Below are 27,679 nucleotides of genomic sequence, written 5' to 3'. Positions count from 1 at the left end.
GTATAGTTCAGTTTTTCCAGTCTGGGATGATACTGGGTGATGAGGAGGGTGCTCCTTTGCAGCTGATTATTGGGGACGTGGTTGGAGGATAAGGGTGAGAGAGAGTATGAAACGGACAAAGCTCTGGGGATAGTGCCTGTCTCTAAAGGCCTTAAGTGAGGCAGCATACTGGGCGAAGGAATTCTCGTCACTACAGATGCGCCATCCTTGGGTGGTCACACTACATCGGAGTAATTTTTGGGCATGGAACGGAAGACGACTATCAAACTGTAGGTACTGTTGATGGTTAGTGGCTTTATATAGGCAACAAGTATGGATGGGGTCATTAGAGGCAAGGAAGCCAATGTCCAGGAAGATTGGATGATGACCTGAGAAAGAATAGGTGAAGCAAACGAGAGGTGGTGTTGAGGCTGTAGCAGAAAGAGGATGAGGTATCTCAGCCCTGGGTCCAATTCGTGATGATATCATCAATGAATCTGAACCAAGCACGAGTATTAAGGTATTTAGTAGTTACGAATGTTTCTCTTGATGAGTCATAAAAAATGGCATAGGAGGGTGCCACACAGGTCCTACTGGTGTGGACATGTTCGTACCTCTTCCCCAAGAAGTAGTTATGTACATAGATGTTTTTTATGTGTTTAGGGATTGAGGAGGTGGGTTTGGAGTTGGAAGGACATTGGAAGAGGTAGGGTTTGATAGTGGCAAGGCAATTGACATAGAGCACACTGATGTATTGGGTGGTGGCATCAATAGTTACGAGTAGGGATTGAAGTTGTAATGGGATGGAGATAGTCGAGAATTGGTGAAGAAAGCTATCTGCATCTTTAATAAGGGAGGCTAGAGTGTGGACAATTGGTTGCAGGTTTGGATCAACAAGAGTGAAAATTCTTTCTGTGGGAGCACAGTAACCAGCTACAATGAGGCATCCAGGATAGAGGGTTTATGAATTTTGGGAAGCACATAGAAGGTGGGTGGGTGACATAGTTGGGGCAAGGAGGGAGCTGGATTCTGGGGAGATATTTGGGGAGGAATCTCAGGATTTGAGTAGGGACTGGAGGTTATGCTGGACTTCTGGGATGGGATCACTATGATGTATGACAGGGCTTGTGGGTACAGGAGTTAGACAGCTGGGAAATGCCTTCTGTCACACATGTCATCACTGTGGTTCTTCACAACAGTGATGGAGCCTTTGTCTGCAGAGAAAATGATCAAGTCAGCATCTGTCTTTAGGTTGGGGATGGTTGGTCTTTCCTCTGTTCAAAAGTTTTTGTTCCTGGAAAGGGACATAGGAAGAAGGGTGAGGCCACGTTGGTGGTACGGAATTCCTGGAAGGTATTCAGGAGGCGATATGTGGGAGAGGATGGGGGGGGGGGTGTTGTATGAACCGGGAGATACATAGATTAATATTGGGGCTTATGTTTGCCTTTTTTTGGAGGGACTGATAACAAAAGAAGTGTCTCCACCATAGGGATCAGGTGAAGAAGAGTAAGCCCTTGTGACTCAAACAAGACTGAACTTGTGTGTGGGGCTAAAGATGAGGTTTAACAGAAATGAAATTCCTGGTTTTTGATGGATAGATTTACAACAGTGTTTTGGGTTTGTTTAGAGTCTAGGCTTTCTGGCACATTGGGAGGGAGCTTTGCAGGCTCAGTCACACGGAAAAGTTCAGCAAGGCATGAGGCAGGTGCTGAAGTTGGGTGCTAAGAGGGATTGATAAGGGGGTTCACTGGGAGGGGAGGGGAGGGGAGGGGAGGGGAGGGGAGGGGAGGGGAGGGGAGGGGAGGGGAGGGGAGGGGAGGGGAGGGGAGGGGAGGGGAGGGGAGGGGAGGGGAGGGGAGGGGAGGGGAGGGGAGGGGAGGGGAGGGGGGAGGTCAGAGGTCAGATGGGGGCGGGGATAGGGGTTGATGGATAGTGGTGCTCAGAGTTGGGAACAGGATGTCAATCAATTTGAGAACTTTTGGAGGTGGTGCCTGGAGTGATCTTCCAAATGTTAAATGGTAAGGGTTTCACTCTGGGAGATATGATGTAGGCAGTTTGAGTTGTACAGTATCTGTTTCTCTAATACCAAGATAGTGAGAGATACAGATTGGTGGGATCTGAAGAGCGGAAAGTTGTGGTGAAAGGAGAGGATGGCATCCAGAAATGGGAATTTTTATTGTTAGGCCACTGGGGGAGATTCCATGGCTTAAGCCGCATTTAAGCAACAAGATAGGAGACAGTGTTTTAGCTAGGGACAGGTATAAAGCTGGGTGATATTTGATGGAAAACATGCAAAGTAAACACATCAAACAGATGTGGGAAATGGAGAAGTGGATACATTAGATGGCTGTAAATGAAACTATGGACCTCTGTTCAGGGGGTTTGGGAAATGAGAATGTAGGAGGAAATTGCGCTGTGGACTGGTTCTGCACATTTGTGATCACTGCAAAGGGGGGAAGAACTGTCTGACATGAAATAATGACAAGAGCAATGTGCAGAGAAGAGGTGAATCAATCAGTAGATAAAATGTTGTACTCTGCTACATAATGATTAACTGAAATCCAGCAATCAGGTGTGCTCAGATTGAAGCAGTCACTATCAGTGCTACAGGGTGCTGCAGAAGCCCCATGACAATAACTCATTAGCCCAAGAAAGAGACAAAGGGAAACATATGGAAAGATGTAAATGGGCAGTATGAGAGAGAGAAAACAGGTGTCAAATACAATAAGTAACAAACAATGGATGGCATGAGGCATGCAGGGAAGGAAGGAAGAAAGTAAGCAAAGTTCTCAGTCTTGTTTCTGTGCCTTTTAACGAGCCAATGGCTTATTATTCAATGATTACAACCTTTATACTTAAATTATAACATTTTTAAGAGTATTCAATCTTCAGGAGAACAATGAGAGGCATTCACCGACCTTGGAAATAAAATTTTATCAACCAATCTGACTACAAACCCTAAGACATTTTGGTCTTACATAAACTCAGTAAACTGTTTAAAATCCTCTATTTATTCAATCAGTACCATACAGCATCGAAATGGAAAATAACAGAGAGAAGGCTCAAATACTGAATTTGGTCTTCTCACATTGTTTCACTGCACAAGATCGTAGCATAGTACCTCCTTTTAATTGTCATCCAAATGCTGAAATGACTGATACTGAAATAACTGATAACAGAATAGAAAAGCAACTACACCTGCTTAGTAGTGGAAAGGCATCAGGACCAGGACAAAAATGTAACTCATTCATGGAAAAGCGGTTTACGAGACACTTCTTCGACCAATTCTTGAGTATTGTTCATCAATATGGGATCTTTAGCAGGCAGGACTAATAGAAAAGATAAAGAAGATCCATCAAAGAGAGATGTTTCATCATGGGATAGTTTAGTCGATGTGAGAGCATTACACAGGTGCTCAAGAAACTCCATGAGAGCATTACAGAGGTGCTCAGAAAACTCCGGTAGCAGACATTACAAGAGGCGCATTATGAATCGCAGAGAGGTTTACTACTGAAATTTGGAGAGAGCACTGTCTGAGAAGAGTCAGACAACATATTACTTCCTTCCATGTACATCTTGCGGAATGACCGTAATATGAAAATTTGACAAATTAAAGCTAATACAGAGGCTTACCGACCATCATGCTTCTCAGGTGCCAGTCATAAGTGGACAGGGAAGGGGGCATCAGTTAGTGGTTCAGAAGTGCCCTCTAACACCCACAATTAGGTGGCTTGCTTAATATGACGCAGACCTAGAGGTAAGGCTAGTTTTCACTGCTTTAACAATACCATTAGAAACAGACCTCCTAAAATTTTGAATGTGTTACAGAAATATCTTAACATCTAAGGATGAAGCAGTGGGTCAAATTTTTTAGATTCAAATACTGAAGACTGAAATTTCATAGTTACATTCTTAACAATTGTGTTTGTATAAATGAAGTCAAATTAAAAATACAATTATTTTCATTGGCATCACTAACTTATTACATAAGGCTATAAACATAACATGGGACAAATTTGTGCTTCAGGGGAAGAGCACAACCTCAAACCTATTACAATGATCAGTTACATGCAGTTTAAGTGAACTCTAAGCTCTGTGACTGTGGGGAGGGGGGAGGGGAGGGGGGTGTCTATAACTGAGAAATATGAGAAAAACAACAACAACAACAACAACAACAACAACAACAAAAACAACAACAACAACAAAAGGACAACATATAACTGTTAAGAAAAGCACCAGTGAGCAATGAAAACAGAAAAGCTGCTTGCTCACACAGGCAGTGGGAGAAGTAAATCATTCTAGTTTCTCACCAAACGTAACTGTGCAGCATATTGAAAATGACAACAAATTTGATCAGTCCTTACCTTCAGAAGGAATAGCTCAAAATATATTAATGCACTGTGTCTGTTGGAAATAACAATCATCATGCAGAATCTGCAGCTGTGAAACATTATCTGTAAATATATGTAATTTACATATAACGTTTCGCAGATGAAGATTCTGCGTGGTGTCTTGTTCCTGACAGACACCGTGCATTCATATAATTGATAAGGCTAACTGGGCAGTGGATCCCCTTTCTTCAAGTGCGAATGCACAAATATGTCCGACCTGCGAGAATCTCTGAGGAGTGAACAGGAGTATAGTGTACAGGAACTGGGGATGGGTGGCGCTTGGTTGGAGTGTGGTTCGGCGTGCCAAAATAGTCCGTGTAGTAGTGATGACGCTATGTCATGGATGGCGCAGTGGTTACCACACCCGCCTAGTAAGCAGGAGATACCGGGTTCAAATCCTAGTACGGTACACATTTTTGCTCATTGCTGCTGATTCCCGTTAACGTCCCATTGCAGCTGACAGCAGTGATCCCCCATTAATTTACATGCAACTCAAAACATGTTTGATATAAATATTTAAACAGACATATGGTGCTCCACGCCTGTAGAACTACAGCTTGCTTCACTCTGACAAAGAAACATGCAGTTTCATCTTTTAAAGATGAGACCTGAACATGCTGCCTGTCATCTTCTCAGGTAGACTAATTTCCAAATTGAATGTTCTTTTTACATACAAATATGGAATTGTAATCTGTGTTAACTCATCTTTGTGAAAGAATGTCTTCATTGCACTATAGCGTGCCACACAAATATTAAGTGGTGCTCACTCCTCATTACTTTCTAGACTTCTGTTTTTTTAAGTGTTAAGGATATTAACTGTAGCGTCATAAAACATACTGTCTCTAATGAAATTTGTTGTTAATAATGCATTGAAGTTCAGAAGGAATAATGACATCCATAACATTACAAAAAATGACGTTGATTACTCTTCATTTGAATAGATTTCAGTTCAAGAAATGGCGAATGATGCTGCTACCCAATTCTTTAACCATTTATCCAATGAAAATAATCCCCTGACAGAGACAAGTCAAGTTTGAATGCAAGTTGATAAAGTTCCCCCTGAGAAATTCCTATTCCATTATTTGACAAAATATTAAATGATAATATGGCATTGATGGCCGGAGTCCCCACCTAAGGAAGTTCACCCACCGAGTTGAAAGTCTGAAGTTGACACCACAGTGTGCGACTTGTGTGTTGATGCCGATGAAATGATGATGACAACACAACACCAAGTCCCTGAGTAGAGAAAAGCTCTGATCCTGCCAAGAATCAAACCCGGGCATGCTGCATGGCAGTCAGACGCGCTGACCACTCAGCTATGGCAGAGGACATTACGTGGTGACTTGTAGCTTGTTACGTGTAGACTTGATGCACAGTTACTTGTGTTACTAAGTTAAATGCTGTTTTCTGCTATGTGAACACATCTGTAAATGTTCAGATTGCAGCCGTTTTTAAAGGCCAATTAAGATAATATTTTGTAAAATGACTCATTCCACATCATTAAAATGTACTGAGCAAATGGATCCATGGAACAAAGACATTCCAAACCTAATCAACATCCTATCACACACTCTAAAGCTGCTCTTATTTTCAGTATTCTCCACCAATACAATTACACTGTGTGTTATGAACAGTGAAACAAAAATGCATTGCCCCACGTAACGCATATATCTGAATTGCAATCGGTGGCTAGCACACTGAATTTACGATGACTATTTTGGATTGACAAAATCATCCTGACCAGAAATGGAACAACACTAATGTAAGTAATGTGGCAATGCAGTTTAAATACTCCACTATACAAGGAGCTATCAAAAAGTTTCCATCTGAGGACATTGCTGCAATGTATATGCAACATAGTACAATTCTGATGCAGGTATATATGCACCAATATATACACAAGGTATTGTATTTGACATTCCTGTCTTTCCAATGTGTATGTGGTAAATGTGAACTACGGTGACATTATCAACTGCACCCGAACATGACCAACATGCTCTTATTCTTTTCTTGGCAGCCAAAGGACACACACCTGTAGACACCCATCGGAGAATGAAGAATGTGTATGGGGGCAAAATGTCTTCAAAAACCACCATTCTAGAGTAGTGTGCCAAGTTTCATGTTGGTCACAATTTGATGCAAGACCCTACATCACAAATGTCTTAACACTGAAGTTAAGTCAACTCAAGTGGAAGACATTTAAGTACTTGCTCCATAGTTCTAATCTCTCCCTGTGTGACTATTACATCTTCAGTTCCTTACAAGAAGCCTTGATGGGTCGACGATTCATGTCACACGAGGATGTGCAGCAGGCAGTTAAGGACTTCTCTACACAGCAGGACACAGTGTTTTACCAAATGGTTATCTTCAACCTGGTGCATTGGTGGGATGATTGCCTCAATGCTCACAATGATTTTACCCGATTCATATACTGATTTTAGAATGTGGTTTCTGTGATGTCCAAAAGAACAAACACCATTTGTTTTTCATCCCACAGTTGTCTAAATAAATGATGAAATTTAAATTTTGACATTAGCCATAATCGGTCATTGAAATAAATTCAATGGTGACAAGTGAAGATTTGTGACAAACCAGGATTTGCCACTTTTGGCAAGCAGTTGGTTTAACTGCTACAGCTATCTGAGCACACTTCCTGTCCAACCCAAAATCCCAACTTTTCGTAAACAACATACGTAGTGGCCCCTCTCCATTACCCTCATTGCTCACAGCCTCATGCTGATTCTCACAAGTGGTCAGACAAATAGTGCATCTGCAGTGAATGATCATTGATTGCTGTCGGGGTGCGTACATTTATGGGTGTGGTGTTTGTTTTTTGTACATAATCAGCATAACTATATGCATATTGACGGAAATGAGTGATCATTCACTGCAGATGCACTCTCCTTCCACTCTCTTGCAGGAATCAGCATGAGGCTGTGAACAATGAGGTGTAATGGAAAGGGGATGCAACACCTATAGTGTGCGACAAGTTGGGAATTTGAGTTGGACAGTGATCTGATGGACGACACAGTTAAGGTGACTGCTTGCATGATGCAGGAAATCTGGGTTCGATTCATGGTCCAGCACAAATTTCTACTTGTCACTACTGAATTTGTTTCAAAGCCTAATTGTGGTTAATTTTGGGATTTCAATTTTGTCATGGAAACATTCTGATCAGCTCTTATATTACTTGGATGGCACTGTAGGAATGTTAGCAAATTCCATCCCAAAATTTTAATCCTGTGTATAATATACACGTAAGGAACAAGAGACCATCTGTGTGAGGGGAAAAAAAAAAAAAAAAAAAAAAAAAAAAAAAAAAAAAAAAAAAAACCACCACACAACACTCTCTCTCTTTTTCTTTCTCAATTTAGTTTCGATAAGGTAAACACCAGTTAAATTTAGTGAGACACAAAACAAACATAACATACCCAATGTTCCTGAAATAATATCCATGTTATCCAGCTGCCCATCTCGCTCTCCAATGCCAGCACCATTATGTCCATACAGACCTACAGCATGGACTTCATCTACAAATGTAATTGCTCCATATTTGTGTGCTACATTACACATCTCTTCTAATGGGCAAACTGCTCCAGTCATTGAATGAACAGTCTCAAATGCAACAATTTTTGGGACAGAAACAGGTAACGTTGATAAAAGCTCCTCCAAATGCTTTACATCATTGTGACGAAAAATGTGTTTGGGCACATGGCTGTTACGAATACCATGAATCATTGAAGCATGATTTCCTGCATCAGAAAATATGTGACAACCTGAAAACAAAGAAAAACTTTTGTCATGCATGACATACATTTAGAAAACCAGAAGCAGATGGAAGAAAATCCTTGAATATTTTAGAATCTAGAAATATTTTCAGAATGATTCAGTGTATCAATAGACATGAGGTGCCAGAAACAAGTAATAATATTGTAATGAAGCCGTTGTTTATGGACCCCCCCCCCCCCTTGCTGTTCACACTTAACATGGCAGGGGCATATCTCTACCAGTCGGATCATGCCCTTTAAAACCGTTTTTCCTTCTTGACTAACTTACTATGGGTGTGTGTGTGTGTGTGTGTGTGTGTGTGTGTGTGTGTGTGTGTGTGTGTGCGTGTGCGTGTGCGTGAAATAGTTGCTTTTATGATGCACAATTCAGTTGTGCATTTCATGGCCATGGAAATGAACAAAATTCATTCAGAAACTGGGAACCTGCAGAACAGGACATAAGTCGTTAACTTTAAGTTTTTAGGACAGGTCTACAGGAATCTAGTCAAACACATGACTTGTTCCCCACTTAAAAGCAGAACATCATTTTCTAAAGGTGAACTAAATTTATAGAAAACTTCATGATAAAACTGTTTAAAGCAATGAAATAAGAGTACATCACAATTATGGGGGCAGTCTAGTCAGCCAGCCAGCTTGATCCTAAGATAAGAAAATTTTCTATGCAGGTAGAGAGCAGTTTTAAAAAGTCTGATTGGAATATCAAGGACCATTTACCAAACCAAAAAAAAAAAACAGATGCTCTCTTATACCTATGCAAACATGTGGACTGATATCATGAAGTTTATGTGGACTACATATTCATAAAACTAAAGCACAACATAATGTATCAGTTGCTTATTTACATTTTGTTTTATTAATACAGAAAATTTTGCTGTATGCTAACTTGAAATGATAGCCTTGGTTGTAAATACCAGCAGCACAGTAGGAGAACATGGGCTGAAGTGGTCAGGGCAGCAAAAGAAGCCACTGAATGTTTTTTACCCTGGGTAGTGCCGCAGCCTGCCAGGAAGTGGTCAAACTAGTTCCAATATATACCATAATTGTTATAAATGAGTTTGATATAGGAAGCTTGGTCTATTATTTTTTGGGGTGTAAAGTAAGTCATCATTTGTATTATTCTTATTACCTTACTGATACTTAGAGCAGGTGTGGGCAAACAGTGGCCTGTTAATGGTTTTTGTGTAGGTGAACAAGACAGTCAGAATTTTTATGTAACATTTTTGAATTGTGAAGTTAACTAATGGATGCAATCATTTTAAAAGGTGCAGACCTCTGCTAACTTCAACTTTCACAAAGGAACACCCCCCCCCCCCCCACCCCAAAACTATTGCCCACCCCTGACACACAGCAATACTCTTTTACAAAGCCAATGTTAAAACAAAACATCTTTTGGATTACAAATGTAGTTCCTCTTTTCTTTTGATATTACAGTCTCATCCATTAATCAATAATGCTGACATGGTGACCATTCATGAAAGATGGCCATACTACTAAACAGGAAAAGTGGCCACTCTTCTTAGCAGTTCATTTTTAATCCATTTACCCAATAAGAGTGAGTTACTTCCATATATCACCCTGAATATTACAGATTGAGTTCTCGACACTTATTTACAAAGCTATCACCCCTCGTTCTACCCCTTTGTGATAATTTTGAATTAATTAATTATATTTAAAACATTCCCTTTTCTGTTGTATCTGGCCTAGCACAAAAATTCATTCAAAATGGTCTGCTGCAACAGCTAGGTACTATTTTAAATACTAGGGTATCAAGATGCCTTGAAAATACATCCGGAAATCAGAGCAAGAAACATTCGAACCTGCTAGGATGAAAAAAGGCGTTGAGGTGGTAAAGAATGATAGGATGCCTTTTTCTTCAGTGGTAAAGTTATTTAATGTTCCACACAACACAGTGAAGAGGAGAGTTCTAGGAAAAAAGAGATGCAGTAGATGATGCTGAGACAATTAATTTAATACAAGACATAAGGGGGCAGCAAATTTTGGCAAATACCACAAAAGTGGATGACAAATGTTGTACACGCGATGTCACATCAAAAAGGCAGAGGGTAGTTTCAAGTGCATGCATGAAGGGATGATTAAGCGATGCACTATATGCACTAAAGGAAAATGTGCAAATTTCGAACACCATTTGTAAATGTGATCTGATGTAAATATAGAAGTTACACAATTCTTGTGTTCACTATAACCAAGCAAAAATTAATCTGATTTTGTGTTTCTTTCCGTCTCTCCATTCTTTTTTTGTTTCCAGACATTATGTAGTAATGAAGATGTAAGATCATTTGCTGGTAATGATGCAATTTGGAAGCTCATACTCATTTACTTGCGACAATGTGGTAGGTTTTGTTGTACTGTACTTTGCAAAAACCAGAGGAGACCTGAGACTGGTAAATAAATTAGTGAATTCGTACCTCTATGTTAACCCGTAATTGTCCCTCACAATGAAAAAAATTCTGCCTGCTAGATACATGACTCAAACCCTGAGTCCCATGTGCTAAAGTTGAGCACATAGGTACAGAGCCACACCAACATGAATAACTGACTTGGGTTGGAATGATTAGGTGCAACAGACTGATAGGCTAAAACACTGGATGTGCGGTGAGGTATGTCATCTGTTGACATCGCATGTTCAATATTTGTCATTCACTTTTCAGATATTTCCCAACATTTGCAGTCCTATGTGTCACATTTGATTACTTGTCTCAGCATCATCTACGTCCCTTCAGAGATTTTTAAACGTCAATATGAATCACCCTGTACTGGCACTGGACACATTACTCCCTTAGGTAGGGTACAGTGAACACTATGTAAGCTTGGAGAAAAATGCATATTGTTCCTATACATTATTTTTTTACACTTAATAATATGTGGTGTGACACCTTACAATACATGGACTCAAAATGAGTAAGCCCAAAGGTTTTATCAATAACAATGGTTCAGTGAAAATCCAATTTCCCTCAGAGTGGCCATTTTACGTCACCTTCCCCCTGTGACTTTCGCATTACAAAATGACTTTACATATAACACATGTTAAACACATTAGATTTTCTGTATTGTTAAGCATGTGCACAGGTTTTTAAATAAGTAGAAGAACGAGTGATTTGTCCTCTCCATTAATAGTTAATGGAAAATTCCCTTTAATCACATTGCACCCATAATTATGGTCCCTCTAAACACAGTTTCCATACATAAGTACACTCCTGGAAATTGAAATAAGAACACCGTGAATTCATTGTCCCAGGAAGGGGAAACTTTATTGACACATTCCTGGGGTCAGATACATCACATGATCACACTGACAGAACCACAGGCACATAGACACAGGCGACAGAGCATGCACAATGTCGGCAATAGTACAGTGTATATCCATCTTTCGCAGCAATGCAGGCTGCTATTCTCCCATGGAGACGATCGTAGAGATGCTGGATGTAGTTCTGTGGAACGGCTTGCCATGCCATTTCCACCTGGCGCCTCAGTTGGACCAGCGTTCGTGCTGGACGTGCAGACCGCGTGAGACGACGCTTCATCCAGTCCCAAACATGCTCAGTGGGGGACAGATCCGGAGATCTTGCTGGCCAGGGTAGTTGACTTACACTTTCTAGAGCACGTTGGGTGGCACGGGATACATGCGGACGTGCATTGTCCTGTTGAAACAGCAAGTTCCCTTGCCGGTCTAGGAATGGTAGAACGATGGGTTCGATGACGGTTTGGATGTACCGTGCACTATTCAGTGTCCCCTCGACGATCACCAGTGGTGTACGGCCAGTGTAGGAGATCGCTCCCCACACCATGATGCCGGGTGTTGGCCCTGTGTGCCTCGGTCGTATGCAGTCCTGATTGTGGCGCTCACCTGCACGGCGCCAAACACGCATACGACCATCATTGGCACCAAGACAGAAGCGACTCTCATCGCTGAAGACGACACGTCTCCATTCGTCCCTCCATTCACGCCTGTCGTGACACCACTGGAGGCGGGCTGCACGATGTTGGGGCGTGAGCGGAAGACGGCCTAACGGTGTGCGGGACCGTAGCCCAGCTTCATGGAGACGGTTGTGAATGGTCCTCGCCGATACCCCAGGAGCAACAGTGTCCCTAATTTGCTGGGAAGTGGCGGTGTGGTCCCCTACGGCACTGCGTAGGATCCTACGGTCTTGGCGTGCATCCGTGCGTCGCTGCGGTCCGGTCCCAGGTCGACGGGCACGTGCACCTTCCGCCGACCACTGGCGACAACATCGATGTACTGTGAAGACCTCACGCCCCACGTGTTGAGCAATTCAGCGGTACGTCCACCCGGCCTCCCGCATGCCCACTATACGCCCTCGCTCAAAGTCCGTCAACTGCACATACGGTTCACGTCCACGCTGTCGCGGCGTGCTACCAGTGTTAAAGCCTGCGGTGGAGCTCCGTATGCCACGGCAAACTGGCTGACACTGACGGCGGCGGTGCACAAATGCTGCGCAGCTAGCGCCATTCGACGGCCAACACCGCGGTTCCTGGTGTGTCCGCTGTGCCGTGCGTATGATCATTGCTTGTACAGCCCTCTCGCAGTGTCCGGAGCAAGTATGGTGGGTCTGACACACCGGTGTCAATGTGTTCTTTTTTCCATTTCCAGGAGTGTATATCATAATAAAAGTGCATATAATGTATTATTATATTATTTAACTGATTTACTATTTACCTGTGATTTTGCTTGCAAAATACTCCATGTCGCTAAATTCAATACTAAATCAACCTACACCTGTTGTTTTCCATGGAAGACCTCTATTTCACTGTTATAAACCAACCTGCCATATGCAAACATCAAAATGTTCTCTCTCTCTCTCTCTCTCTCTCTCTCTCTCTCTCTCTCTCTCTCTCTCTCTCTCTCACCCCACCCCCTAGGAATCACTGACAGTCAGTCAAAACTACTTTCTCCATCTCATTTCTTTAACATTTCATTACATTCATATTATTAAAGAAACACGGCAGTTTATACATTCAAGATAAACAGTGAAGTAAGATTTCTTGTACACAAAAATCAAAATGGAACAGCACTGCATAGTCCTAGTCATTACATGTAAAATGTTATGATGATGATTTGATTAATTACTTCAGTCATAGAGAAGTAGGCTATTTACAACCTAATGGATGAAAAAACATGTTGGTCAGTAGTATTTGTCAAGCATTCTGTGAGAGGTAATGGTCTACATTTCCTAATTCACAGACTGTATCATCATTCAGCATAAAATCCTAACTATCTGGACAATCAAGTTACCTTCCTAATACTGTATCATCATTCAGCATAAAATCCTAACTATCTGGACAATCAAGTTACCTTCCATTAGGAATGTGGGTGCACTCAGCGATCGTGATATGACTTTCAAATGATAGAGCACAGCGATCAGTCGCCCTCTTGCACGTTTTATCAGGCAAATAGATTTCGGCTAGTGCCTAGCCATTATCAATGCACTATTATGAGAAAGGACAACTGATTCCTGTGCTCTATCATCTGAAATATCTGGACAGAGACTCATGTAATGAGGACATCAGATGCTTGTCCATTGGAAAAAAAAGGTTAAAACTGTATTATTAACACCTTCAAGTTTTTCAGTAGAGTAGACAACTTATCAACATTCCATCTGACTCTCTCTTACATCTGTTTCTGCTGATATTCATGACACACATACTATATTATTCCACTGGGCACACACTAAACATTATCTGTTATTCTGTACGTACAATAACACACAAATAAAGGAAACTGAATGTGTGTTCATCCTGCTGTAGTGGCATGAAACAAAATTTTAAAAACTCTATTCAGAAAGTATTGTGTATGTTCCCATCAAGTTACATCAAGACAAGGAGAAAAGGTAATAAGTTTATCAAATGAAACAATCATAACATACCAGGCAAAGCTTTGGCAAGAGTAAACAGGGTAGAATCATTAGCTACAAAGCAAGAAGTGAACAGGAGTGCAGCTTCTTTTTGGTGTAATGATGCTAATTCAGCTTCCAACTTCTCATGAAACATAGAATTTCCAGAAATGTTACGAGTTCCTCCAGCTCCAGCTCCATGGGTCTCTAAGGCTTGCCTGCAAAGAAAGTGAAATTCTGAATTAATACTCTTGTGATTACCATTTTTGCAAATTGATTTCTTGAGTCTATAACTATAAATGTAGTTCAATAAGGGTTCACATTGTTCTTGCTTGTGCGTTTTGATACTCCCTACTTTGCACATGTTCCTTCACTACGTCCAGTAGAATATTATTCTGGGCTAATTTCATACAAAGTCACTTAGGTGCTCACTGGATGCAGGTGTTGTTCATTTACTGACATAATTTCAATTTTCATAACATACTGTTGTTATTCTTATTTCTGACTTAAGACAGCGCAGTTCAAAGGTGTCCCGGGTCAACCAAAATGTGCAAATTTATTTGTGACATTATACGCAGTCCTTGAAAATATGCAGTCATTTTGGCATCACAGACTGCAATAGCAGTGGTGTGTATGGTGTTTCAGTCTGAAAAGTACAAGGAATATATGCAGAGACATGGAGAGTGGAATTATATTTCTTGTCACAAATTTCCACTAACCAGGAAATGATAGGGATGAGAGAAAACCTATCAGTAAATAGGATTACTGCCAAGGGGGGGTGGGGACTGTAGGGCACTCTTCATTGCACCGTATTGGCATTTTAAAAGTCATAGACAGCATCCCACACGGCAAAAGGTGGCAAGAGTTTTACACACTATGAATGGTTGCACAGGGATCTATTATTTAATTAGCAGAATTCCAAAATCTTTAACCTTCACATATAGAAAATGCAGTAACACATATTCTGATGGAGTGATCCTGTACTGTAAGCAGCTCAACAACCCACCAGGAAAGAAAATCATTGCCACCCCATAACGTATCTCGACGAAACCTGGCTTAATCAAAACCATGTCACAAAATCCATGTGGCAAGATGTGAAGGTCACTGACAATTTGAAAGTGATGACTTTTTGTCTGTTATTCAGGATCATCAAAAAGTACCTTCCTCAAAATTTCTAAACTAATATTTACATGAAGCAAATCTAATGATTGCCATGAAGTGATGGTTTTGTGATATATTACACATTTTGGAGGAAGGTTGTGTCATCATCATGTATAGTGCCAGTCATCATTCAAAGAAAGGAGGAGAAGTTCCCAATTCGTATGCAAAGAAGGAAGAAACTGTGCAAAGGCTAGAAGAGAAAAGTATTTGAATTTTGGGCTGCTATAAAAAAGTGGAGATATCAGAGGAAGTCACACAAGAGCCTTTATAACCAATGTGAACTTTACTGCATAGTTCTTCAAACCAATCATGAACAATTGAGACCTGCCAACATGGTGCACTGTCATCTGTAAAAGCTCCATCATTGTTTGGAGACACGAATGGGTGAAAATGTTCTCAAAGTACACAAACATAACTATTTCCAGTCAATGATCAGTTCAGTTTGACAACAGGAACCAGTCTACTCCCATGTAAACACAGCCCTCAACATCACAGCACCACCACCAGCTTGCACAGTTCCTTGTTTACAACTTGGGTCCATGGCTTCATGGGCTCAGTGCCACACACTAACCCTACCATCAGCTCTTATCAACTGAATTCCTGACTCATCTGACCAGGCCACATTTTCCAGTTGTCTAGGACCCAACTGATATGGTCACAAGCCCAGGAGAGGCTCTGCAGGCAACGTCATATTGTTAGCAAAGGCTCTCGCGTCTATCATCTGCTCCCATAGCCCATTAACACCATATGTTACCACACTGCCCAAATGGATAAGTTTTTCGTATGTCCCACATCGATTTCTGCTGTTATTTCATGCAGTGATGCTTGTCTGTTAACACTGACAATTCTAAGAAACTGCCACTGCTCTGGATTGTTAATTGAAGCCCGTTTGTCACTGCATTGTCCGTGGTGAGAAATAAAAGGCCTGCAATTTGGTATTTTCAGCACACTCTTGACACTGTGGATCTCAGAATATTGATTTCTCTAATGATTTCTGTGGTGTCACCGCCAGACACCACACTTGCTAGGTGGTAGCCTTTAAATCGGCCGCGGTCCATTAGTATATGTCGGACCCGCGTGTCGCCACTGTCAGTGATAGCAGACCGAGCGCCACCACACGGCAGGTCTAGAGACCTACTAGCACTCGTCCAGTTGTACAGCCGACTTTGCTAGCGACGCTACACTGACAAATTATGCTCTCATTTGCCGAGACGATAGTTAGCATAGCCTTCAGCTACGTCATTTGCTACGACCTAGCAAGGCGCCATTACCAGTGTATATTGAAATGGAAATTATGTACCGTCAAGAGAAATGTACACCGATTGTGGATCAAAGTTAAGTATTCTACCAGCACCTCCTGTTTTGCTAGTCTTATTTCTCTGACCTGTTCCAGACCTCACGCCAATCTGCATGAGCTTAACGCGTGCCTTTCGGCTACCTCCGAGTGGCTTGGCTGTTTTGCCACACCACTACAATTTCCTAAATGGGATGTCCCATGCATCTATCTCCAACCACCGTTCCACATTCAAGAGTCTGTGAAGTCCTGTTGTGTGGCCATAATCATATAGGAAGCCTTTTCACATGAGTCACCTGAGTACAGCTCTGCAGTTGCACTACCCTTTTATACCACGTGTACATCATACTACCACCATCTTGTATATGTGCATATCGTTACACCATGACTTTTGTCACCTCAGTATATTATATTCAGCATTACAGATGTGCACAATTTACTTTAGGAAGCCACTGACAATGCTCCTGTGGGAGACTGGGGTAAATGTTTACTTCACATTGAAAATTTTCAAGTGAACGACACTGTGAAAAAGGCTGTCAAGAAAATTCCATGGAAAGCATTTACATTCCTCCAGATCTTTCAGATACACTTAGTTCTTTAGAACAACACAGTCACAAAACAATAACTTAAATTAAGCATTTTGTTTCTTGTCCCTTCTCTTGCCTCAAACTTTTAAACACTGTTCCCTCTCTCCAGTCCCTTTTCGGTTTCCTTCCTCTTTCCTCCCTCCGGCCAACAATTTACTGAATATGGCACAAAAGCTACAGGGGTATAGTGCCTGTGCTAGCACATTTGTAGATTTTAGTGGTAGTGAGTAGAGGACCTGTATCTTCTGCTTTGCACCTAGGTTGAAATTAATATGCAGAGTTAATGAATACTTAAATCTTGGTATAAAGGAGGAGGAGGAGGAGATTAGTGTTTAAAGTCCCGTCGACAACGAGGTCATTAGAGACAGAGCACAAGCTCGTACTAGGGAAGGATGGGGAAGGAAATCGGCCATTCCCTTTCGAAGGAACCATCCCAGCATTTGCCTGAAGTGATCTAGGGAAATCACGGAAAACCTAAATCAGGATGGCCGGACGCGGGATTGAACCGCCGTCCTCCCGAATGCGAGTCCAATGTGCTAACCACTGTGCCATAAATCTTGGTATAACTGAAATTGGATTTTATTTGTAAATTGCCATATAAACAAATCATAGTATGTTTTGCAATATTCCTTAAAATTCACATGAAAATACATTAAAATTCAAAAAATCTCACGAATGGAACTACGGCTGCTACTTCACAACAGTATTTTAAACATTTTCTCAACACAAAGTTCCACAACCATAATTAATTGTTTGAAAGAAGTCATTTTTCTGCTTCTGGCTGTAAAATTTTTGTTACAATGACTAGTTGATATTGGTAAACATGCTATTTCCCAGTCAGTGCCTTGTAGCACATTACGCAGTGTTAACTCATCTATGTATAACCCACCTTTGTTGACTAAATTATTAAATGGTAAAATTTCCCGCATTTGGCTCTACACACTTTGACACAGTCCCAAAACTTCTGATTTTTGGCAGCTGTGGGCTATGGTGAGATCTTAAGTGGGGGAGGCATGCAGGAAAGGCAGAGGGGGTACCTTCCTTACTTGTTCCTCCAGTTGCGAATTTTGCTGCTCCATATTACAGCATCAATGAATATCATATTGCTACCAAAACTGAGTCCCTATTTATTATCTTATACTGCTTTGGTACAGAATATAAGTATTCACTTTGTTTACCTCACAGCCTCCTTAACTTTTGGATGACATGACATCCCGAGATAATCATTTGAACACCAAACTGTAATGGGCCTTTCACCCCAACTATATTCATATGCAGCAGGAAATGCGGATGCCAATCTGTTAACTTTCTTGAATATACGGTACGAATGATCTTTCTTTTTTCGCATTATCTGTTCATGAAAGAATTCCTCATACTGGAAGATGTCATCTGCAAAAAGAGATAAACAAAAGAATAGAATATGCAAGAATAATTGTGTATGAACACATTATGAGCATTTTTTAAAATTCCGGATTGTATCACTTAACTGTTCAGGTCATGTAATCTTCATTACACAAACAATTTTAATCAAAAACATCATCGGGTTAAAATCCAGGCAAACAGATTGTGTGATTCAATTTATTTTCTTTCAACAGATGAGCAATACAACTGTAATGTTCAAAAATATTTAACAGCTGTTAACCACAGCCTATTAAAAAAATGTTGATCATTACACTCCAATTAAAATTACTTTGTGGTTGACAGGCAAGGTGCTGCATGTAACCTACAAAACAGGCAACACAGTAAGCACGTCATGCTTGAGAAAGAGCTGTGATTTGATGACTGCTTACCCCTACCACTCGACTTGCTAAAATGTCAATCACAAAGTAATTTTAATCTGTACAGAGTATGTTGATAACCACAATCTTATAACAGCCTGAAGCACTAATGAAAACCTCATACAACAGGATTTACAAATTGAAAGAGAAATACCCATGAAAAGTACAGCTTACCCACAAATCTTTGACACTACTTCACTTTATTTTATCCCCTGATACTACGGCTTAAATGCAATATTGCACACACACATTGTGTAATATGTAAAAATTAATAAAATAGTGCCGCATTTGTTGTAGTTTTAACTTAAACGCTGATCTAATGCTGTATCAAATATACAAGATCAAAAGTTCTCAAATAAAAATGAGCAAATTCCTTTCTTTTTGAAACACAAATGGTATCATAAGCCGAGGAGAATAAAATAAAGCAGCTTTACTTTTTGGAACTGAGAACTTTTTTAGGGTTAAAGTGCGGGATACCTTATGCTGTTCTTTGTCACTAACTGTCGTACTATCATACGTTCCCCTCCTCTTCATATTAATAAGAACCTTCTACAGGCTTCATATTCTGAGTTTACATTCACTTTGACTGAGGAGTACAGTTTTCATTCTTCATATGAGACTTTCATACCTAAATAATCAGTGTCATTCTAAAAATTAAAATTAATCTCCTATGACAATTAAATATTGGAAGTAACAAAGAAATATAAAAATTAAAAAAAAATTTGGACAGACTGTGTGCTGAAAACATGTGTAAAATGCAAATGTGTGATGCCTCCAACAACTACCAGAGCAGAATATTGTCAAACGACATTTCAGAAAATCCAAAGAAATTCTGGGCATATGTAAAGACCATTAGTGGCACCAAAATTAGTGTGCTATCACTACCGAATGAGACTGGAATTGAAACTGAGAGTACCAAAGCAAAAGCTGAAATGCTTAACTCCATTTTCAAATGTTCCTTTACCAAGGAGAAATGACCCAACTTAATTCTCATACCACTGAAAGGATGAATGAAATAAGTAATAGTGTCAGTAGATTGAAAAACAGCTGAAAATGTTAAAACTTAACAATGCTGCAGGTCCCTATGGAATCCCCGTCAGATTCTATCATTAATTTGTAGCCGAGTTAGCCCCTCTTCTAACTATAATCTATTGTAGGCCCCTTGAATGAAAAACTGTGCCTAGTTCTTGGAAAAAGACACAGGTCACACCCATCTACAAGAAGGGTAGTAGAAATGATCCATAAAACTACTGTCAAATATCCTTGACATCGATTTGTTGTAGAATCTTAGAACATATTCCGAGCTCAAACTTAATGAGGTATCTTTAACAGAATGACCTCCTCAATGCCAACCAGCATGGATTTCAAAAACGTTGATCATGCGACACCCAACTTGCACTTTTCTAACATGATACACTGAAAGCTTTGCATCAAGGCAACCAGGTAGCTGCAATATTTCTGGATTTCCAAAAAGCATTTGACTCAGTACCACACCTATACCGATCGTCGAAAGTACGGCCATATGAGGTATCAAGTGAAATTTGTGAATGGACTGAGGACTTTTTGGTTAGGAGGACACAGCTTGTTATCTTGGATGGAGAGTCATCATCAGTTGTAGCAGTAACTTCGGGTGTGCCCCACAGAAGAGTGTTGGGACCCATGCTGTTCATGTTGTATATTAATGACCTTGCAGACAATATTAATAATAAAATCGGGCTTTTTGCAGATGATGTAGTTATCTATAATGAAGTATTATCTGAGAGGAACTGCATAAATATTCAGTTAAATCTTGATAAGGTTTCAACTTGGTGCACACATTGGCAACTTGCTGTAAATGTTCAGCAATATAAAATTTTGCACTTCAGAAACCGAAAAAACATAGCTTCCTATGACTATAACGTCAGTGTGTCACTGTTGGAATAGGTCAACTCATACAGATACCTAGATATAATACTTTGTAAGGATATGAAATGGAATGATCACATAGATTCAGTCGTGGGTAAAGCAGGTGGTAGACTTTGGTTTATTGGTAGAATAATGCGGAAGTGTAATCAGCCTACAAAAGAGATTGCTTACAAATCACTCATGCAACCAGTACAAGAAGTTTGCTCAAGTGTGTGGGACCCATACTAGATAGGACTAACAGAGGATATTAAATGTATACAGGGAAGGGCAGCATGAATGATCACAGGTTTGTTTAATCCATGGGAGAGTTTCACAGAGATACTGAAGGAACTGAACTGGCAGATTCTTTAAGAAAGACGTAAACTATCCCGAAAAAGTCTAGTAACAAAGTTTCAAGAACCAGCTTTAAATGATTACTCTAGGGATATACTACTACACCCATATGTATTGACAATGTGAGTCTGCAATGGAGGAATCCATGGCTACAGACAGCAGAGCAGCTACGGTTGGCCGAAATATCAATTTCTAGCACTTTTCTGGGAGATGCAACAATTGTTTCCCATTTCACATGAGATTTTTGTAATATACAGCAGTCTCCACCAAGATAATTTATGTGCTAAGATTGTGAACATGAAGGCAGTTCATGTGGCGACTTGTACAATGAGTTTCATTCGCTGTAATGCTCTCAAATATTGCCAGTTCAAAGCCTTTCTGTAAGACCTGGAAAGCATTTGTGCTAAAGTGCTGTATCATAGTGAGACATGCTGGCTGAGTTGAGATAAAATCCCTGAGAGATTTTTTGAGCTTCTTAGTGAAACAGATATATATACAGATAGGAATAGTAAGTCTGTTTCAAAATTGAAAACTGAAAGGTGGATAGCAGTTTCGGCCTTCCTCTCTGACATCACACACCATATGAATGTTTTGAATTATTTATTGGAGGGTAAAAATGTGTTAATTTTGAAGATTTATGACTGAATAAAGGGTTTTGAAAAGAAACTCTCTCTGTGGATTACACAGCTAGGAAATGGGATCACTGCTCCATTCTCCAAGTTGTCATTTTTAACAATGGGAGCAAAGTGGAATTTTTAACAGTATCAAAATATTATCTTCTCCACAAAGTTGAGATACATTTCCCAGATTTTGAAAAGTTAAATGAAAAGCTTAATGTCTTTCGATTTTCTTTTTCAGTTGATGTTGACAATATGCAAACTGTGCTACAGTTAGCATTTTTAGACCTAATCTGTGACAAGCACTTGTACGATATGATTCATAACAAAATTCGTCTCACAGGCTTCCGTAAGAATTTTTCTTAATGTAAATTTCCATGACTTTACAGATTTGCAGTTATGATTATTCAAAACCCAGATCTATGAATTTGTGGTTCAAATGGTTATTTTCTTTCTCTTTTTTCCACCCCCCCCCCCCACAGTAATTTAAAGAATGAAATGTACCCACAGAAGCTCACTGACAGGCTTCAACTTAAAAACTTTTCTTTGAATTAGCAGTATTAAAAAAGCAATGCCATACACTGATGTTTTAGTGAAAATCAGAATACATGTATTCATTGACATCCTGTACTTTTATGTTTAACAGCACAAATTTGTAATTTTAAATTCCGTCCTAAAATGGGATTCATCACAAGATTGCACCAATCTTAAGAAATATCACATTTCATGGTTAGCTGCCCATTACTTTGCTTCATTAAAATATTAAAAAAGGACGTTTCATTTCTCTTTAATATTACAGTTTCAGAAAATAAATTTGCCACAATACACATTAATCAACCCCTTGAAGCGATACACGTCTGTATAATATGACATTATCGGTGGCTTAAACTCGTTGCGAAGCTATCATGTTGCGGTACCTCCCTCCTTTGCCTTTTCCTCACCCCCCCCCTTTTCCACCATACACTGCTGTGAGCCAGCCAGTTGTGTGCAAGCGTAAGCCACCTCACATGAGACTGGTGAACAAGCCTGATGTAAAGAATAAAATTTTATGCACTGTACTTATCATGCACACAGATTTAATCAAAATGTGATTTACAATTTCATTAAAGAATGGACCAAATGTGGCTCATGGGAAGAAAATAGGAACACCTGTTCACAACTAGGTGAAAGGCAAACATTACACTAGTGCCACTGGATCATATTCATTAGATATAAAGTTCCTACAGCATTTCATAAAGATGAAACTGCACCAAGGTATAGCAGTAATTACTTATATTTTCAGTGTGACATAAAATTGTAACTGAACAAAACCTTTAAAGTAATACAAAACCTTTAAAGTAATGCAAAACAAAGTACAAATTTGTATGGGAAACTCACCACCAGTTTTGCTCTTTTTCAAAGGAATTTCAGTTTTTTCAGTAATATCTTTTTCTTCTAACTTTGAAATTTCTTCTCTTATCTGCTCCACTGTAACACAAAAATACATAACTGACATGACTAGAAGTAAAATGTAAAATATGGTAAAAATTAAGGAGCTGGCACAAACTCTCATAATTGTTGGAGCACTTACGATGGTGTGAGGGATTGCAAAGTGATGTACAAAGAGCTGAATTTAAACAGGTAGTGAGAGAATTGCAGGCAGGTATTTGTTTTCTAATGATAAATTTAACTAACATATCATCATTAACCTAACATATTCTTGGACTACAATATAAAATCCTTAATCCCTCCTTATCATTTAATCCGATGAAATATGTGCCCAAGTGATTTGAGATGACACATGCGATGTATGAGACACAATACGATATCTGTTATGTAGCTATACATTTATTTGTTTCACATGATACCACTTGTGTAGAATTTAACACTAGTTTAATTCTTGTTCCTTTTTTTAAATTTTTGTAATACAATATTTCAAACGATACTTTAAAATAAAAATTTTTTTACACATAAACAATACTTTAACAGAGATTATAATTTTCATGGGCTCCATGTTTGACTTCCTCAGAAGGAATGTAATAACACTTTGTCTAAATGTAGATATTGTAAAAACAGTAATTACAAGAACAAATGCTCCCCTCAAATGAATTTCTAAAAGGAAAATACCTTCAACTCTAAAAATTTGTAGTCGTGCATGGCATGGTAGTATCGAAAGCATTTGTGGTAGATATAATTCCACTTCACATAACATGCAGTCCCACACTGTTTTACTTCATACTTTGTGTGTCATGCAAACTTTGCACAGCCCCCCCCCCCTTTTTTTTTAGGCCTCACAATGATATGTTTTGGGAAACAGGTCCAGTATTGTGTTTGGAGTCAAAGAGGTGTCGGCTTTTCCACATTTTTTAACATTACTTCTGGTATAGTTCTTCTATAATCCACAAATGTTTCCTTTCTCTGGTCATGTATTATCGTGTGGATAATGTATGTATTAAATAAGCCACATACAACACACACCAACATTCTTTGGCATAACTTTCATTCTCACAAGTGTGACTCATGACGTTTACATTTGGTTCCCATTTCTTTCCACGAGTTGGACTCGTGAAAGTACGGCAAAGGGTTAAAGCTATCAATTATAACAATAAAATGAGATTACTCCCTTGTTGTTGGTTACCCAAAAACTCTTGTCCTGTTGAGTACGTGAAAAGACACATTGCAGCAGAAAGAAAAGTAACGTGGACTCTTTAACTATACCTCAGGTATTCATTGGTTCACAAAATACGTGTTTATCTGTCAACTATTAACAACATACCAAAGAATAGGATACTGGTTTTTTATGCAATTTACATTTTCACTGTCTGTGCTCATTTCCCATATAAATGTAAATGATGCATGAAGAGAATTCATGTCATACACTAAAAACTATGGTCTGTAGCATATGCTGGCAACCAAAGATGGAACTGACATGCATTCATGCTGGAGTGGAAATGACAGAAGAAGAGACACAATATTCAACAAACAATAGCACTACCAAGTAAAGCATGCTTTTGAGGTACTTTGTAGCTCTTATCATAGCATATCTGTGTGTATGTTGGAACTTCTAGCAAGAGTGAGATTATGAATGGTCTTGGGCATGAAAAAATGATTTGGTATCTGTAATATGCTGACAATGAGATTATCAGATACAGGTTACTGGCTATGATTAGCCTAGAATGGGGAAGGAAACCATCCATATCTTTTTCAATGGAACCATCTTATAACTAATCCTAACCAATTACGTAAACCATTGAAAAGCTAAATTTAGACATCTAGATGAGGATGGGAACCCTGCACATCCTTATCCACATTATAAAGTGACCATAGTTTATAATGAACATTTGTGTTAAAAGAAAGAAAAGAGATGGCAAAAAAGCCAGTTTGACAGAACAAAGCCATTACAGTGTGGTTTCAAAACCTATGTTTAGGAGAGAGGGGGTGTCAGGCTAAGGCTCTCAGCTAATTACCATGTGTGTAACCACCAAACGATCACACTATTTTAGTGACACAGAACCAGTTAACAATACTCACCTTTTTCTGCTGATGGAGACAGCTCAATAACATCATCTTGCATTTCTTTGCTAGCCTCTTTTACCAAAGGTGTAACCTCTGCTAGAAAAGGACACTTTTTCATGGCATCTGCTGCTGCAAATGGAAAAATGAGGACTTTCATTCCACTACTGTACAATAATTTTCATATTTATGTATTATGGCTGTTATTTTAACCAAATACACTTTACATTACAATAACTCCTGAAATGGTACAAGTGAAAATAATGACCACATACTGACACAGTCAGACAGTAGCAGCTCATAAAATATAAGAAATTGTCAGTCTGAAAGATGACATGCAACCATATTCCTTTACTATCCAAGGTTCCGAGAAAATAATTACGGTAGCTGTAGAATCACAATTAACTTTTCTACATAATACAAAATACAAAGATTTACTAGAAGTGAAATTAAGCATTAAGGACATTAACTAACACCATAGCTCACACTTATTTAGTTAATAACCTCCCAATATCCATAATGTCACATCAGATGATTTCTTGATATTTCTCACCATAGTTATTTCAAACATTCTAGAGCACCAAAACAGATTTCAGTGCAAAATTTTTAGTAACAAAAAATTAATGTCTTAAAACATTAGAATGCTTCAATTCAAAAAACAGCATCCACAAGCAGAGGGGGAGAGCTTGTTTGTAAATAACAGATTTTTATCAATAATTTTACCTACAGCACAACATGTCTATATTAAAAAGTAAATATACTTAAATTGCAAAATACCTTCAGCATTTGAATCAACTGATGCCACAGTAGTGACAAGGCGTGAGATCACGGGACAGAATTTTCCATAGGTTTTAATAAGATTGGCTCCATAATTGCGAACAAAATTTGGAGACAAATATGACATAAAAGGACACGGCATATTTGTGCCTGTCAAAAGAGAGAAAACAGAAAAACAACATATTTTAGAAAAAATGTATGAAATAGTCAGTACAAATAAACAATCTGAAATTTGTGATGGGTTCCCTTTAAAATTTTACCCATCATATTTGCAATACCAAAACAACAACAAAAAACTAGTGGCCACTTGTATTTCAGCAGTAGTCTTTTTTACAAATGAAAAAAGTTAAAATCATATGTCTTGATGATACTTCAAAACTGTACCACACTACTGATCTCTACAGCACACATGATGATGTAACACATTTTGATCAATGTTACTACTAAATACTTAAAGTCGTGTTATGGTTAGGCCTACTTCCAACAAAAACGTAAATTTTTGCATTTATAGAATATTAATGCAAAATTACTTATTTTTAATATTGCATTGTATTTTATTCAATTTCTTGCAGATTAAAGTTGAAATTAATGCAAACAATATTCATATGAGAAATTCTGAAATAAATCTCAAGTAATGTGATAAAGAAAAGCTGGCCCATTATTCATTTATTCCAGCTTTAACAATAAAGTAAGCGTAATTTACAAAATGTTTAGGAACATCTGTGTCACTTGTTTAAAGAATATTGTCCTGTGGTAACTGTCAAGGTTTCACATATTATGCTTTCATAATATCAATAATAATGATCCTCATCATGTGATGGTATGAGAGATGAGTGTAGGTCTGAAAGTTCCTACGCTCAGGGTAAGTCCAACAAATGCCAGGTGAGGCCAAAATTGAGAGCAACAAAGAAATGATTCCCACCATCTGTGACGGCACAAATTTGACAGCTAAATGTATTTTAAAATCAGTGCATCAACCTTTCTATAAGCGTGTATATTTTCTTACCTTTATGAATGTGTAGTATATTTGAAGAAGTTGTGTTAAAAGTCTGTAAAAATCTCAGTGACTGGCGTGACAGCTGCAAAAGAAATATTTGGAATTTAAATTCAAGAATCTCTCTCTCTCTCTCTCTCTCTCTCTCTCTCTCTCTCTCTCTCTCTCTCTCTCACACACACACACACACACACACACACGGGTAAGTCTGCATCTATAATGTTTACAAGCCAGTCTGTATGTTCACTGATGAAAGATGGCAGAGATGTAATGTTGCTGGTATGTGACTTCCACATAGGAATGATGTATTACAGTTATATCATGAGTATAGTAAATACTTACAGTAAGACTGTTGCAGTTCCTTGTGTCATCAAAAATTTAAGCCAATACTCTTGTATCCATGGCAAAAATTAACACGAAATACATTGAGAAAGTATGTATGCACATATGTTTCCTTAATGATTGCTTCAGTTAGGATTACGAACACTATTCAGCCAAACAAACTTCTACATCAACAGCATATATTCGACAACAGTTTTTGAAATACACGTCAAATTGAAAAAATTACGTCGTGTTTATGTTGGGTAATAATGTCATAGCAAACAAATGTACAAACAAACAATGGTGAATTGTTCGAAGACTTTTAATGACAGTTGTTGTTATACATTTAAATAGTTTTGTTACATGGGAGGCAATACGCATGACGTTGTACTACA

The 27,679-nt window shown here is 39.1% G+C and overlaps 1 protein-coding gene across 2 annotated transcripts in view; it reads right to left on the bottom strand.

Annotated features, from left to right (window-relative positions):
- Nucleotides 1-27,679, bottom strand: part of LOC124721181 (5-aminolevulinate synthase, erythroid-specific, mitochondrial) — a 99,904-nt gene that overhangs the window by 12,708 nt on the left and 59,517 nt on the right. For both annotated transcript variants that reach the window (XM_047246018.1, XM_047246019.1), the window contains exons 2-8: nucleotides 26,976-27,048; nucleotides 25,970-26,119; nucleotides 25,211-25,324; nucleotides 23,078-23,167; nucleotides 18,246-18,456; nucleotides 14,059-14,243; nucleotides 7,802-8,146 (exon numbers count right to left, since the gene is read on the bottom strand). In XM_047246018.1, the coding sequence (XP_047101974.1) occupies nucleotides 7,802-8,146; nucleotides 14,059-14,243; nucleotides 18,246-18,456; nucleotides 23,078-23,167; nucleotides 25,211-25,324; nucleotides 25,970-26,119; nucleotides 26,976-27,048 (1,168 nt within the window). The remainder of the gene's footprint in view (nucleotides 1-7,801; nucleotides 8,147-14,058; nucleotides 14,244-18,245; nucleotides 18,457-23,077; nucleotides 23,168-25,210; nucleotides 25,325-25,969; nucleotides 26,120-26,975; nucleotides 27,049-27,679) is intronic.

Source organism: Schistocerca piceifrons, chromosome X (genome assembly GCF_021461385.2).
Source record: "Schistocerca piceifrons isolate TAMUIC-IGC-003096 chromosome X, iqSchPice1.1, whole genome shotgun sequence".
NCBI lineage: Eukaryota > Metazoa > Arthropoda > Insecta > Orthoptera > Acrididae > Schistocerca > Schistocerca piceifrons.
Note: the sequence above shows the minus strand (reverse complement) of the source record. Positions and strands in the feature narration are given on the sequence as shown.